At 31.4% G+C, this 15,860-nt stretch overlaps 1 protein-coding gene across 4 annotated transcripts in view; it reads left to right on the top strand.

Moving 5' to 3' along the window:
- kat80 (katanin p80) overlaps positions 1-15,860 on the top strand; it is a 270,406-nt gene that overhangs the window by 80,693 nt on the left and 173,853 nt on the right. For 2 of the 4 annotated variants that reach the window (XR_011950367.1, XR_011950366.1), the window contains exons 10-12: positions 88-329; positions 387-461; positions 953-11,780. Coding sequence is in view for 2 of the 4 variants with exons in the window: in XM_072526833.1 (XP_072382934.1) it covers positions 88-329; positions 387-461; positions 953-1,205 (570 nt within the window). In the remaining 2 variants the exon portion in view is untranslated. Of the gene's footprint in view, positions 1-87; positions 330-386; positions 462-952; positions 15,430-15,860 lie in introns of those variants that run through there. The other 2 variants (XM_072526833.1, XM_072526834.1) reach the window with 1 other exon arrangement.

Here is a 15,860-nt window from a genome sequence, read left to right as displayed (position 1 = left end):
GTTAAACAAAGTATGACATCTCAATGTTCTTGTTGATTATCCGACGTTTTTACGAAATTCATCAATTTCAGAATTATAATTTTTCAGAAGAACTACTCCTCTCCAGGTTTTCAACAACAACTTCCAGACATGTCAGAAGCTGAAGTATTGGGCGTGATCATGCGTGGACATGATCCGATTATGGATATATTAAACACTCGGAAAAGAAGTTTAAGATTAGTACTTACCCAATACAGAAGTAAGGACATGAAAACTGCTGTAGAATCTGCGGTAGCTATGGGAGATGTTGCAGTTTTAGTAGATCTTTTAGGTGTTATCAATACAAAATAGTAAGCATGGTTCATTATTAAAATTAAACAGTTTTTGTTGATTATGTTTATTTTTAGCTCTTTGTGGAATCTCGATCTGTGTGTTTTGGTATTACCGAAAATTTTAGAATTATTGCAAAGCAAGTATGAAGCGTAAGTATGAATTCTTTGTAATATTATACAATTAATGTAATAAATATAACAGTTTTTAATAGATTAGACCTTTTCTTTTAAGCAATACTTCCATGTGTTCTGTCATTTATAATGGACACATTATACAGGAAACCTTCAAAATTTTCCTCCTGGTCTTCTTATGTACCATCTCTATTGAGGTTGACGACTAATATGACAAAGTCTTGTCTATGTATGTGAGCGTCTGTGTATAAGAGCGTTTCCTTCAGTTCTGGCCTTCTGGCTCATATATTCCTGAGACACTGTTTCTTCTTTCTTCCTATACCCCGTTTTCCTTCAATAATTAGTTGTAGTTGTTCGTATTCCTTTTGACTCATTATATAATTCGAGATTATGATTCCTATCTCATGTATGGTAGATCGTATAGTACTCGTAACTATGCAGTTCGACTATTATAATATCTTTACTTTGTAAAGATAAAAAAAGTATAAACTTTTTTTATTTGATTTTAGGTACTTAACCGTCGGCTGTAACACGCTTAAATTCATTCTTCGCCACTTTGGAGATACGATACGAAACAACGTCCACTCGCCGGTTGGTAGCTTCGGTGTTGACATCAGTCGAGAGGAAAGATACCAGAAGTCGGTGAGATGCCATGAGTTTTTTACAGAAATTCGATCTTTTGTTGTTAAAAAACAGACATTGCCAGGTATAGGAACGTCTTTCAAAGAAATCCATAAGATGATCCAGACTGTTTTCGACTGACAAAGACGACCGCCGAAAAATGCGTTAGTCAAATTCAAAAATACGAGTTTATGAAAGTGAATTTTTCTTCTTAAAGAATTGTTCGGAAAGTGGCTCATATTTTCTTGTGCCTGAATCTGAATGAACCGAAATAATTGAAGAACAGAATATTAGTTCTGAATGTCACACTTATTAGACTGGAGAGTCTCATAATTAACCATATCAGATAACTAATAACAAACACTTGGAGTCTTGCTTTAACAACTTTTACTGTTTTCATACTTGCTTAAAAATAATGGGAATTAAGAGAAGTACTTCATGTCATTTGTTTCTAATTGTTCTTTTATTATCATTCTTTTTTATCACTTAATTTGAATTTATTATATGTAATAAAAATGGTATGTATATATTTCAATACAGTACTTGATAATCTGTATTTTGTTTACCGCTTTCCCAAGGTACTATCGAGCCAGAAAGCTTAAAACAAAATCCAGTATAAGATTTCCTATCTAAAAAGTTACTTGACCAATCTGCATCAACGAATGAATATGGATTCATGTTACAGAACTTTACACCGTAACTTTCACTTCCCTTTAAATATTTTAGTGTTCTTTTATGTATTGTATTTTGAAATTGTTTCTAATTCCTGTCATTAAAATAATTGTTAAATTAATTAACAGAAAAAGCTATATCTGGTCTTAAGTACACTGACAGATATGTTAAATTGGCTGTTAATTGTTAATATGGAACCTCTTCTTGTGTACAGGTGAATACATTATTATATTTATCAATAGTTTGGTCGTACCCAAACATGGTTTAACTTTAACATTGAATTGCGGACTTCATTCAGCCTTGAAACTGTCATTTTCAGTAGTGTCCGTACAAAACCAAAGATATTATCCACATAGGTTAAAACATTATTTTTATATACATACAACAATTATTTAGCTGTCTGCTTTAATCCATAATTTGCCATTTTTCAATTCTTTTTAATACTTAATTTTTCGAATTCCATGCAGTATTCATTTCAATAAATACATGTATGTACTTGTTTTTAACATTGCCGGTGTATTGCGTTTACTGCGATTTTTTACCATTTTGACATTGACATCTGACTAGCTACGTTTAGGAAAGAACGCATTTTCATTGCTACTAACGTCGATTTCCTTATCGAGCATTAGTTTCTGTAGTCCGTTGTAATTGCAGCACCTCAATATTTGAAGGTCATGATCATTGGCGCATATTTTCCGATAATCTCGCTAAAATAAGAAAGCGATCCATTCCTCGTCTATTTGAAAATCTGTACTAATTATTTTTACCCGGTTTTTGCGTAGCTAGTTATCATCGCTATTTTCTAATCATGTAATAATATTATCATCATGTAATGTTATTATCATCATGTAATATTATTATCATCATGTAATATTATTAGCGTATTAAATAAGTTTTTGGGATGAGATCTAGAGCTATTCAAAATTGATTTTAACTCATCTGCTGTGGCTACATCCTTTATATATAAATGGAGATGTGGCCTATCCCTATGCGGCCCAATTACATTCCTCCATAAGTGTCTGTCTTGGATCATATCAATGTTAATACCCTTCACCGACACCGTTTTGTCTAAGCATCTCCCCCAGGTCTTTTTTGGTCTTCCTCTCCTACTACTTCCAGAAACCATCAGATCTACAATTATTTGTATTGGGTGATTAACATCTCTACTAGTGATGTAACGAATATTCGCATTCGTTATTCATTAAATTTGTGCGAATGTTTTGCGAATATTAATTTCAGAAAAAAAAAAACAATTTGAAGATAATATTAGGTTAACACAATAAAAATCCATTCACTTTTATCCATTTAGATTATCAGCCCTCACTTTATTCTATTATTTGGTATTATGTAATACAGATTACATTTTAGATTCAGATTGATTACACTTAATATCAATTAATTTCTTATTAGAAAACAAAAAATAAATGAAAATTCTTAAATCCGAAAATTTGCAAATTAGCTCGTCTTTCAAGACGGTAATCGTATCACCAATGTATTCAACGGATGAATCAAGATCAATAACAACTTTTTGTAGAGTGGCGATTAAGGAAATCACAGAAGAAATAGAAACATTGACCCCATTTAACTCTTTGGTTACTTCTTCAAATTGTCCTAGTAAACCGATAAGTTTTTCAAGAATCATCCACTCTTCAGAAGCTTCTTCTCATGGCGCCGTCTCCTTTCGAAGGTTGGCGATCCAAATGGCAATTGTAGTTTTGGAAATTGCTGCGCGACAGATTTCTGCGGATGAGCGGTCGAACCATCTCCTTAGGTCTTTCAGACGAGTTCTGGCGTCTTCCTACTGATCTTTTGCCCTGTATCTTTCGTTCCAGTATAACTTGAAGTAATTCGTATCTTTCATCTCTCAACACATGACCCAAGTATTGCATTTTCTTCTCTTTGATTATTCTTAGTAATTCTTTTTGATTACACATGCGACGAAGTACCTCAACATTAGTAACTCTTCGTACCCATGGAATTCTCAACATTCGTCTGCATATGTACATCTCAAAGGCTACAGAAGCTAGTTGGGGAATTTTATTATTTGCCGATGCATAAATACGAAAGACTCTTTGATTTGAAAAATACGCCCGAACGTATAAAAAGGGCTATTTTATTAAGAAGCATATTCTAAATGTAAAATAAGTACATATTTCACTATAATTTGATTTACCCATGTTAATAAGTCACTGATCACACTTTAATTTCAAAATTCACTTGTTTTTGTGTACGAGAAAACCAGGGCGAGCGACATAACATTTAAGTTGCATAGATTTTAAGATGCATCTGCGAGTGCCGGTAGAAGATATTCGCATTCGCGTTCGCGAATGTTCAAAAAGTGACATTCGTTACATCACTAATCTCTACGTTGAACCTGACCAAACCATCTTAACCTATGCTCTCTCATCTTGGCAACAATTGGTGCCACCTAGACTTTCCCTAATATACTCATTCCTAATTTTATCTTTTTTTGTCAATTCACTCATCCATCAAAATGAGCTAAAAAATGTATTGATTTGAATATACTATTTTGACACCAAATATCACGCTCTAAGTAGTGTCCACTTAATTATGGATTTAAATATTGTATATATAGACATCAATCTCTATATCCCAATTTTACAAACTCTCATGGGTAAATAGGTAAAATATCTGAATTTAAAAAGTTTGTTTACAAAATGAGTTCTCTCGTCGATGGGCTGTAAACATTAAAATATGAGCTACTCTCAAAGTTGTGTGACCTCGATATTAGCGGATATTGATATTGTATAAAGAATAACAGGGTTGCCTATATATCTTAACGTATACTCGAAAATCTAACTTAGTTTTGTATACTGACCGAAACTTACAGTATTTTGATAACATAGTTAGTACCCACTCTTGACCGAAATTAGTGAGAATCATTAGAGACCAAAAGTTTTTTGTAGATTCCATGTGCAATCTGGCACTGTAGACATATCTTTTGAAATGTAAATGCACCTACATTGCGACTATTCTGAACTGTAGTATCATATTTATAGAAAAACAAATTATGAATTTTTATCTCCAAAACCCATAGTATTCAATAATATTTCAAATATATTTAAACATATGTAAGGATAAATGTGTTTTTAGTGGGTCTCATATTTTTTTAATAAGTATGTGTTTTATTATTCTTAGCAGACTTCTTAATCCTAATGTCCTTTTTGTTCATGGTTTAAGCCACGCTCTTTCCAGAATACAAATTTAAACGTATTAAAACGTGTTTTTCGTTTACTTAAAAATTTGCTTTAAATAAAAATTTGCTAAAAAAATTAAATAAAAACTGTTTCCTATTGTAGGTCCGAGTTTAAAAACATATAATATAAAATCTCTTTATGGGTTACATTATTTATTTACTTACAAAAGTAAATTTTAATTCGGAATTCGTTCTCAATCCGAAGTGAAAATCGAAACGTCAAAATAAACATGTTTGTTAACTCTCATTAAACATAATAAGTGCCACAAGAAAATATATTAAGAAGAATATTGCTAATCTTATCTTCACTTCTTCGACACATCCCCAATAATTGTTTAATGCAGTTCCAAGATGTAAACCTTTGTCTATGAGTTGGTGGTTTATTTCCAAAGGTTCTTACATACGAAAGTTTTACTACCAACTCGTGCCAAAATACTGAAGATAGTTGTTAAAATGTAATTAACTGTTTATTTTACGATCAATTTTTCTGTAGCCAAAATAATTAATAAAAATAAAGTAACTTGTGTGGTCATTGCATTATTAGTTAGAGCTAGAAAGGATGAACTCTATAGACTTTTTGGTGATGCAAATATCGTACAAACCATCACAAAAAATTAACCGCCAAAGATGGGTGGGCCACGATATGCGGATGGATGAAAGTAATCCTGCTAAAATAACCATCCTAAATAAGCTGGTCTGCATTGTTGCAGTTTTATTCCCAGTCCATATTTTTATTTTCACAATAAATTGTCATTCTCAAACTCAAACAATATTGCCTGGTGTCGTCTGCACGAGACGCCAAGGTTGTTCCACACTTGGTTTTATGACAACAATATAAAAGAAAAGAAAAAATGAGACCCAACTAAAATATTAAAAATATATTTCCCTAGACTTATTATTTGATAAAAATGTGTCACGGATGTGTTTTTAAAATGAACTGTTTATATTATGCTCATATCTCTGCATTAAAGGAATTTAATAATTTTAAATTTGTTAGTTTTTATACAGGAGCATGTAAAAGTTACGTATTAATACTACTTTTGTGATGAATTCTATATAAATGACATAATAACACAAATTTTTCCCAAAATGTGTTTCGATAGTAAGGTATTTTGTCTATTCTTAATACACAGTACACGTCTGAATCCTCTCATCCCAACAATTGTGTGAATTATAAAACTTAAATTAATTTTGGATAACTAAACTAAGTTGATTACTATAGTAATCCCAAAAATGGCAAGCGGGCGCCATTTTATAAAATTATTTTAAATGTTATAGAAGCTCTTGTTTTCCTCAGTATGTTCCTTGAGCTTTGTCCGATTGTGTTGTGCCGTTTCAAAATGGCGTCGACTACGCTTAATAATTTGGTAGCCTTTAGGGAAACACTTGAACGGTTACATTTATCTTTCATTTTAATAGATTTCATTTTTAATTGACATTTGTCAAAAATATGACTTTATCATATTTCCTTAAATGACATTATAGGGTATGTGGGTCGTGGGATTATGTAGCGCCGTTTTAAAATAATGACCATTTAATGTTAATTGGATTGAAAAACCTTTATACAAGTGCAGGCGTTGAATGATAAAGCCTTTGGACTCTCTTAGTATGATTGATGGTTTGCTTTTTTTGATAAAACAATAAAGAATTATTCTTTCACTGGGAGTCAATCTAAGATAATTGTATTTTATTACAAATAATTAAGTTAATGTGAAAAATTAAAGAATATTATCAGGAGACGAAGACAATCGTAATACCACCTGTGAAAATTAAGTGGTACCAGCCTAAAGCTTAATTAGATAGCTTATAATGTCAGTTTTAGAATAAATCAAATGCAACCTTATAAGCCTACAATCATTAAAGCTAAAAGTACCGACATTAAAAGAGAATTAAATTGAAATAAAATCCACAAGGAAACTACGTTCCTGTAGCTGGCTGTATACCATGTATCACAAAAAATTTAAGTAAAAATCCTTTATAAAAGGTATATAAATTAAAATCAAAACAAAAATTTTGTCTTCATGACATAGCCCGTTTGGGTTTTTAATTTATATACCTTTTATAAAGGATTTTTACTTAAATTGAAATAAATTTTTAATATAAGAGTTGAGTCACCAAAGTGACTTTTCTTATTAAATATGTATCATTGCAGAAACACAAACTCTTTGATTTGAACTCAATTAGGTAGTATTATTACATGCTCCTGTAGTAAACCTGTGTACATGTGTGTATTTATTTCTGTAGATTTGTACAATCTTAGTAAGTCCACTACAGTTAGAGTAACTAGTAAACATAGAAAATGCAAAATGTCATTGTTATAGTATTCATCCCCATATTCCTATATTCCATAATACGACATTCACTTTGATTGTCTGAAGTGAAAACACTATTGCTTATCGTGTACTGTCCCTTGGGGTTACAACATCTATAAATTCAGTTTTTTACATGAAGCCAGTTTTACAATTACAGTTAATGCCTGTCAGAACCTTTAAAGCGGCGATTTTGGTAATACTTTTTGTTTTTTAGTAAGAATCGACATTCAACACCAAAGACTAAAGAATCTTTAAAGAAAAAAATTAAAATTTTCTTTTCTCTAAGAAATACTATATAAAAATGAAAATACTGTGAATGTTTGAAAGATACAAGAATCACTTGTAAAATGAGAAAAGGTACAAGCAGATGTGGCAACGGTATGTCTTCCCGTTGCAACATCTGGTTGAAAAACGTATTTAAAAACCTATCTTTTAATTTGTAATTGGAGTATGCAAATATTAATAGCAATCAACATCCAAAACAAAGATATAGCTAGCAATGCTTACAATATTAAACTAATATTATTAACTTCTTAAATTGAATATTATTGAAGACCCTTTCCCTCTACCTTTAATACAGACTACAACTTCCACTATTGATACGCTTTTTTAGAAAAATAAAATAAAAATAAAGTTTGAAATTTTAATGCAATTTTCTATGTTTCCTTATTTCTCTAAAACTTCGATTTCATTACATTATCAGAATATAATGGTGATGTTTTGAAATATTTTTAAAAATGATGTTTTCAATTAGCACTTCTGCATTATTTATACTTTTCAGTCTGTTTTCGATAGCACGATCCAAAAAGGTGAGACTAATCAATTTTAAGACTATTCATTTTAAACATCTCTAGGAAGCATATCTTTCTTATCGCGGGCTAAGAAGCGGTGGATCACACAGAGGTGTAAAGAAATTAAAACCGACTGCAACGATAGATCGTGTGACCACACACAACATGGAGTCGTAAACGCAATACCATGCGTGTTTATTATTTAAATTAAATAATATACAATCGAATCGAATGGAACCGAGTCGATTCCGAATCTGATCGAAATTAAATTAAAAACCATCGCTCCCTGCTTAGACGATAAGAAAGCTATTCTTCCTTCCTCGGTCACTCCCGGAGTGACACATTCCGATTTTTTTTTATAATCCTAATTGATTTCGCATATCAGATTATGTAGTTTTTTCTTCATGTTCGTTAGTATCTGTTTAACGACAAATAATACATTATTTGTCGTTACTTTAGTTTAACCAGTTGATTAGTTCACCAACACTATAGCGCTGTAAATTGTTTTATAGAATTGGATGGTATTTACAATATTTTGGATTATTTATAAATTCTTCGTCTTGATGTGCCTATCCGTTAGGAATGTTGGCGTTCATCATGGCAATCTTGATCTTTTCTATTCTATTTATAAATATTGAAAGATAATAATACATAATTGTATTCTTTCGAAATTCATCCTTTACGTGGTAATACTCGTAATATTTACCGTACTACTCACGAATCGGCCGAGTTGACTCATTTCCGAGTTCCAGTTCAAAGTCTCAAATCCATTTTGGATTTTAATATTAGTAAGTTAATCACTTCGAAAATGTACTAGCTCCCTATGCGGGACAACATTTAGCTAATATTCTTGATTACACACGACGAAGAAGTTTATATATTTTAAAATCAAGAAATATATAGAAGTGCTGATTTAAATCATTTATTCATAATACATAATTTAACAAGCTGTGTAATATTTTGTAATTATTGCCAAGACTTTAAATTTATTTTACTTAATTATAACCTTCCAATTGTAGCACTAGTTCGAATTTAACTTATGGACTATTGTAGATCTTCAAAGATTTCTGACCAAATATTAATATTGTTGTAGTTGATATTTTGTAGACTAAATTTTTCAAATTCTGTAAATATTTTACATTTCCATAAGCTTATACCTGTAAATATCGCCTTCGCAACTTAGTATTAAGTCCCAAAGACTTGTAGTTAGTTACTTATTCAAATTTTATAAAAAACTAATGGGTGATAACCTGTGAAAAAATAAAGATTGTCACAATAGAAACTTGAATTTACTGAGGACGCTGTATTTATAAGAATATGTATTTCCAGTATTTTCTAGTTTGCAGAAAGAATCTACGTCTCGTGCAATAATATATCTTTCCCATATAGTCATCAAACTGTCATTTTTCAAAAATTATGTGTAAAAAGTTTTTGTACATTACATGCAGTGGCGCACCTAGAATTTTCCTGTGGAGTGTTTTGGTTGGACACGGATTTTTTTTATGCTACCTCCATTTTGAGTCCTTAAAATTTAAGAGTAACAGTGTCGGAATGTGCCCTGGGGGGGGTTTAACCCCCCAAACCTCCTTCTGCCCTGCGTGCGCCACTGATTACATGCTAGCTAAAGAGAGCCTATGCAGAGTCTAATTCTCATACCCTGGACCTAACGGTGTTGACACTGACACAATAAAATCAACAATAAATCACTTCTCGGCAATATTTCAAAATACTAAGGACATGTGACGTTAGTTATTACTAGCTGGCCGTTTAGTGAAGCTTTCTGGTTTCCTTTTTCCCAAATTCAATGATTTTGTATGTTAGTAAACTATTAGTAGAAGTGGATCTTTAATTTCTTCTGGAAAGTTGCGTTAACTTCTGTAATAATCTATGTATAATTAGGTTTGCTGGATAGACTATATATTTGAAACAATATCAGTATTTGTACTAATTGCGTGATCAATAAGTCGGACATAGCGGCATTCTAGATTCAAGTTCTTATTGAAACAATCTAAAGATTAAGAGCGACAAAAACGTATATTTTGTTTGTTTTTTAGTCTGTTACATGATTTTTTAAATTGTCAAAATAAGTTTTAACTGACTTTATAATGATAAAAATTTAATATTGATTCCTACTCTCAAAATCCTTTTTAATAGAAATTTTTTTTTATAATTTATATACTAAAATATATTTTTAAAGCTATTAACTGTATTATAGATACTAAACTTATGATCTGAAACCAACTTACTAGTTTGTCATTACCTTAGTTAGATATCTGCATTAAAGGTAGTTCTTCTTGTCTCCGTACCATGTCCATTACTGAACGTTGGGTATCATATTAGCTATCATAATTTTATTCACCGCAGCTCTGAAGGGAGACTCCGAAGATTGACTAAACCACTCACGTAGGTTACGAAACTATGGTGTTTTTCTTCGACCTGTACCTCCCTCTTTCACATTTTTTGCCTTGAATAATAAGATGGAGGACTCCATATCGTTCTGGATGTCGCATGACATGGACAAAATACTCCAATTTTCGTATTTTTACGATTTTCACTATTTCGAAATCTTGAAATTTATTTATTAGAGATTTAGCGAGTGGTCAGCTTTCAACTCCGTACAATAATGTCAAAAAGATGTACCATTTGACGAGTCTTTTTTTCAGGTCAATAATACTCCATCCACATCATACTTTTTTCATTCTACTTTGGGCTTTTTAATTTGGACTTTTATCTTTTTGCTCATATCCCAATTTTTATTTATATGAACCGAGATAAGTCATACGCTCTGTTTTTTTTTATTACCAGATGCTGTAATTATGTAGTTGTCCACTGGTGTTTTGCTGACTATCATATATTTAGTTTGAAGCCGTATTCTTCGTATATTCCAGTAACACTGTCAATTGATAACTGTAATTTTTCCGCAGAATTCACAAACAACGTAGTAATCACCTGCATGTCTGCATATACCTCAGATCACTGATCTTATTCCGTTGACCGTTATACCGATATCAATGCCTGGCAAGTGATAAGGTACACCCCTGTCGAATCCCACGGAGAATTTTAATTTATTCAGAAGTATCTAGGGCAATTCTGGCATTTGCTAGCTGATGATTTTGTATAAATCTTAAGTCTTCGTCGTATATTTCTACTCGTTCTAGGATTTCCGTCTCAATCTTTTGGTTGTTCCCTGTTTCGTATACTTTTTAAAATGCTTTTTCTCTTTTTTTTAAGTGATTTTTTCCCTTTATTTCCAGGCATTTTAAGTATTTCTGTAGATATTTCATTTTGCCCTGTAGATTTTCTGGTTTTGATTATTTTTATTGCATTCTCTAATTATTACATTGCTATTTTGAGGCCTGTAATACAATTTTATATTGCTTTTACTTGTCGTTCATCGCTAAATAGTTCTTTAATGTACTTGTTATTACTGTATGTACATTGCTCCGAAATTGTAAAGTAATGCAATAAACTATTTTTTTACTGTATAATGTTCTTCTTTTTATATAGACATTAGTATGTCTGTTTTTCAATGTGCTTCCAGCCAGTTGTCGTTTCATCGTTTTCGAGGTCTTCTTACTGATCGTCTTCCTATTGGGGAACCGTCTCTGGCTGTCTTTACTATCCTATTTGTTGTCATTCGGTTTATATGATGTTCTCCACCTTACATCTACGCCGTATATCTGTTCTTCTAGCTCTGTCCCATAGTGTTTTACCATCAATTTTCGTGTTTTCATCTCTGTGTCAGGTCGTGTTTCTGCCGCGTATGTCATTATTGGTCTGATGACTGTTCTGCCTTCTATTTCTTTCCCGATAATTTTATTTCTCCGTATTGTTTCATTCTATCAACTTGCGACTCTGTTTGCACTATTCACTTGATTTTCCACTGTTTCGAGCTGTCGTAGCTAGATATGATACCTAGATATTTAAAATCCATCACTTGTTCTATTATCTGACCTTCCAGCTCCAAATTACACCTTAGTAAATTTGCTGTTATAACCATGCAAATTTTTGTTTCACCAACAATCAGATCTCCTTCCGGACTTTTTGTCTTGTCTATCACCATAAATTTCAGTTTCTTTAGGTTTATTTTAAGACCGTAATTATTACAGTACAAATGCAATTATTCGACTAGTTGTTACAAATCCTCCAAAGTTGCTTCTAATAATACAGTATCATCAGCATATCTTATTGTTTTATTATTCCTTCTGTAGCATCATCAAGAGCTTCTTAATAAATTGATCCGCTGTACAGGTTGAACAAAAGCTGAGACATATTTGGACATCCATATTAAAAAGACAAATTTCTTAAAACCGAGAGCAAACTCAATCTGCGACTTAGAAACTTAAGAGGTAGTACGACATACGATGAACAAAATAGATGGAAAAGACTATAAGAGATATGTTGATATATTATACAGAAAAAGGAAAGTTAAAGTTGGAAAATTGTAGATTAAAAGTGGAACAATCAAAATAGGCATAAAATAAAACTCATTGACTGAGTTTTAAAAAGGATTTTCAAGTGAAAAAAGTTACAACTTATACGTGCAGCTTGTGTATGTATTATATATACCGAAATATGATGAATTTGATTCTCCATTAGAATTGAATTATATTAAACCATCAATGCGTTTGAGAAAATTGTTAAAGAGAAAACTTAATTTTCAGTTGAATTTTGACAGACTTTCGGTTAGGTCCACAACCAAATCCCTACATATTCTACCAAATGTTTAATATTTTATACTCGTCGTATCTTATATCGTGATATTTTCTCAGTAATATAACATTGAAAATTTGTATCTTATAAAAATTTCTTCTCGTAATTGACCTCGTTGAATGCCGTGATATATAACTTTACCTCCTAGGGTATAAAAAGTGGATTTACTAGTTTCCGAAATTTAGAAGTATTTGTTTTAACGTTTGAACTATTAAATATATTTTCTATTATAGTATTAAAATAAATTAAAATTGATTGAACTTTTGGCATAATGTGTTACAAGGATAAATAAATTTCTGTTAAAATTGATTTTTTTCAGTTGGAATTTAGACTCATATCTAATAAAAATATTAATAAAGTAAAGTGTGTAAATATTCAGAGATGCCTTATGTACTTGATAGAATAAAGTTGGGTAATATTCAGTGTGTTTGAAAATCAGTAAATATTAGATAAAGAATACATACTACAATAACTAACCATTTTCAAAATATTATTGAGGACGATTTCCGAGATGAAATATAAAATGTTTTTAATTATAACTATGGTTTGTTACTATAAAATACAGTAGTTAATATAAAAACGCCACAAGGGTACCAATGTTGGTATGAGTCGCTTTCCTAGGGGATTCTTCTTCATGTGTTTCCACCCGTTTCGGATGCTTGCTGCAGTCATATCTGCAGAAAACTTCAGAATTCGTCAATAAGTCAACCTATGAGATCCGCAGTATTCGTCTGTAGCATCACGTTTCAAAAGCCTCCAATAGATACCTTCGACAAAGTCCATAGTTCGATTCCGTTTACCAAAACCGCAATTATATGTTTACGTAGCCGACATTTTTGTGTTGAGCAGAGGTCTCGGCGTTTAAAAATCGATTTAATCTTAATGAATGCTGATCTGGCATTTGCTATACGTTTTTTATGTCTACAGAATAGCCCTAATAGTGGATGCACTATTTACATTGGTACCCATCTGTGTATAGCTCTCAACTTTTTCAATTTGTGGTTTGTTTACCAATAGCCTTTACTTATTATTTAATGCCCAATAATTCCTTCATCCACATCTTGTCCGGCATGTTTAAAGAGGGGACAGGATGTATCCCTGTCGTAGCCCATGTTGTATTGATACGAGATCTGTTCAACCGGTATCTATTTTTATATTCGCAATTTGGTTATAATATACATATATTTTTAATAATTTTAGGGACTTTATAATCTATACCAACATATTTCGTTATCAACATCCCTATTCTGTCGAATCCCTTTGAGTAGTCTACATGTAGATATCGCAGTTGACATATCTGCATCTTTTAAACAGAAACTGAGTGATAAATAGAGCTAGGATACATATACGTTACATTTTTTGTAGATTTTAGCGTGAAATATTTTAAGGAAGGTCTGTAGTGGGTTACTCATTAGGCAATTTTATAGTTATCATATTTTTTCGCGATGGGTGATTTTGGTAAAATTGTAAATGTTGATTTAGGCCAGCCTTGATGAATTTTACCTGTGTTATAGAATCGTTAAATGGCGATGGGAGTTTATTTTATTTTCATTATTTTAGATTTTATAAATGAAAATTCCTGTGTCTGTAGACATTTCAGGTAGATCTTTTACAGAGCTATATGGAAGCATCTGGTGCTGTATCACGTCAATATTTCAATTTCATATTCACAATAGCCACATAAAAGTATTAATATTGTGACTTCATTTTAATAAATGCTCCGTAAACTTCTATTCAGAATCTCTTCTATTCCTAGTTTTTGAGACAGAGAACAAATTATCAGCATGTTCTGTAAGTTAGGAATTAGTTGTGAAATTTCTTTAGTTACTTTTAGTGTAGCTTTGGAGTAGAATCGGTGAAACAAACAAATTGTCACTAAACAAAAAATTTGAAAAAATAAATTCCAAGGCGGTAATCAGTACATCACAGTCATATGATACAAGCATTTAGCCCATTTCTGACTTGTGGAGCTGAATGTATTAAGCCTTTTCTTGTTTATTTTTTTGACGATACCTTTTTAGTTTAGCTTAGGTCTGAAACATTTCAACAGTTTATTGAATGTTTGAATACACTTTATATTACCAACTAGTTAGTACACAGTAATCCAAAAGCAAAACTCTCATATTTTTATAAACTACAAATATTTGATATTTTAGAGAGCTGTCAGTAGAATGGGATTTTTATTTATTTGGAGAGTACACATGGAAGACTCAAAATCCGTCCAATTACCTACTTATTTCATAGTTTTTGTAATCATTCGTAATAACACAGATATTGAATATGAATATGTATTGAATATGGAATAATATGCATGGTAATTGTATGCTTGGAAAAATACCTAATTGTAAAAGTTACTATTAAAATTAAATTCTGATTTTTATAAGTATTTATTATGAACTACTGTTTAATAATACTAGTATTAGTGATAATAAGGTTTTTATTAATATAAAAGACAGGTTTTTGGTTTTTAACAGTTTTTGACATTTTTTTGTCTTGCCTACGTTTAATTATATACACAAACTAATTTGTGCCATTTGTGATTTTATTAATTTTTTGTATCGTTTTTAATATTTTTGACATCAATAACTGTCTCTCTTGAAATAATGTATTATAAGTTGTAAAATACTAGTATTGTAATAAAATAACTACAAAATAAATATAATGTGTTTTTTTTTTACTTGCGCAATGTCTAAAAAGAAAGAGCAACGTTTTTTAATGTAAGCACCACGTTTTGAATAATTTCAAAAGATTTGTGTTGTGCTGCCGTTGCTAGGTCGTCAGAGAAGCCTAACTTTCTTGAGTCAGTGTCAGGTAGATATTTACCGGTTGTAAAGCATCAGGCCAAGGACTGTGATACTTGGCTTATATATATATATATATACAATAGCACTAAAGGCTTTAGAGGCCCACGGCTTAAAAAGTTTGTTCTTTCTTCATTTTCGCTTTCCTTTATGTACTGAGATCTTCTCTGGCTCGATATGTGATTTTTCTCCATTCCTTCTTGTTATTCATTTTTCTTTTCTGGCCTAGTCCAATTTCTTCCATATATTTTTCTACCTCCTGATTCCATCTATTTTTTGGCCTTCCTTTT

The sequence above is a fragment of the Diabrotica undecimpunctata genome, chromosome 3 (genome assembly GCF_040954645.1).
Source record: "Diabrotica undecimpunctata isolate CICGRU chromosome 3, icDiaUnde3, whole genome shotgun sequence".
NCBI classification, from domain to species: domain Eukaryota; kingdom Metazoa; phylum Arthropoda; class Insecta; order Coleoptera; family Chrysomelidae; genus Diabrotica; species Diabrotica undecimpunctata.
The sequence above is the reverse complement of the archived record's forward strand: the minus strand, read 5'-3'. Positions and strand labels throughout refer to the sequence as shown.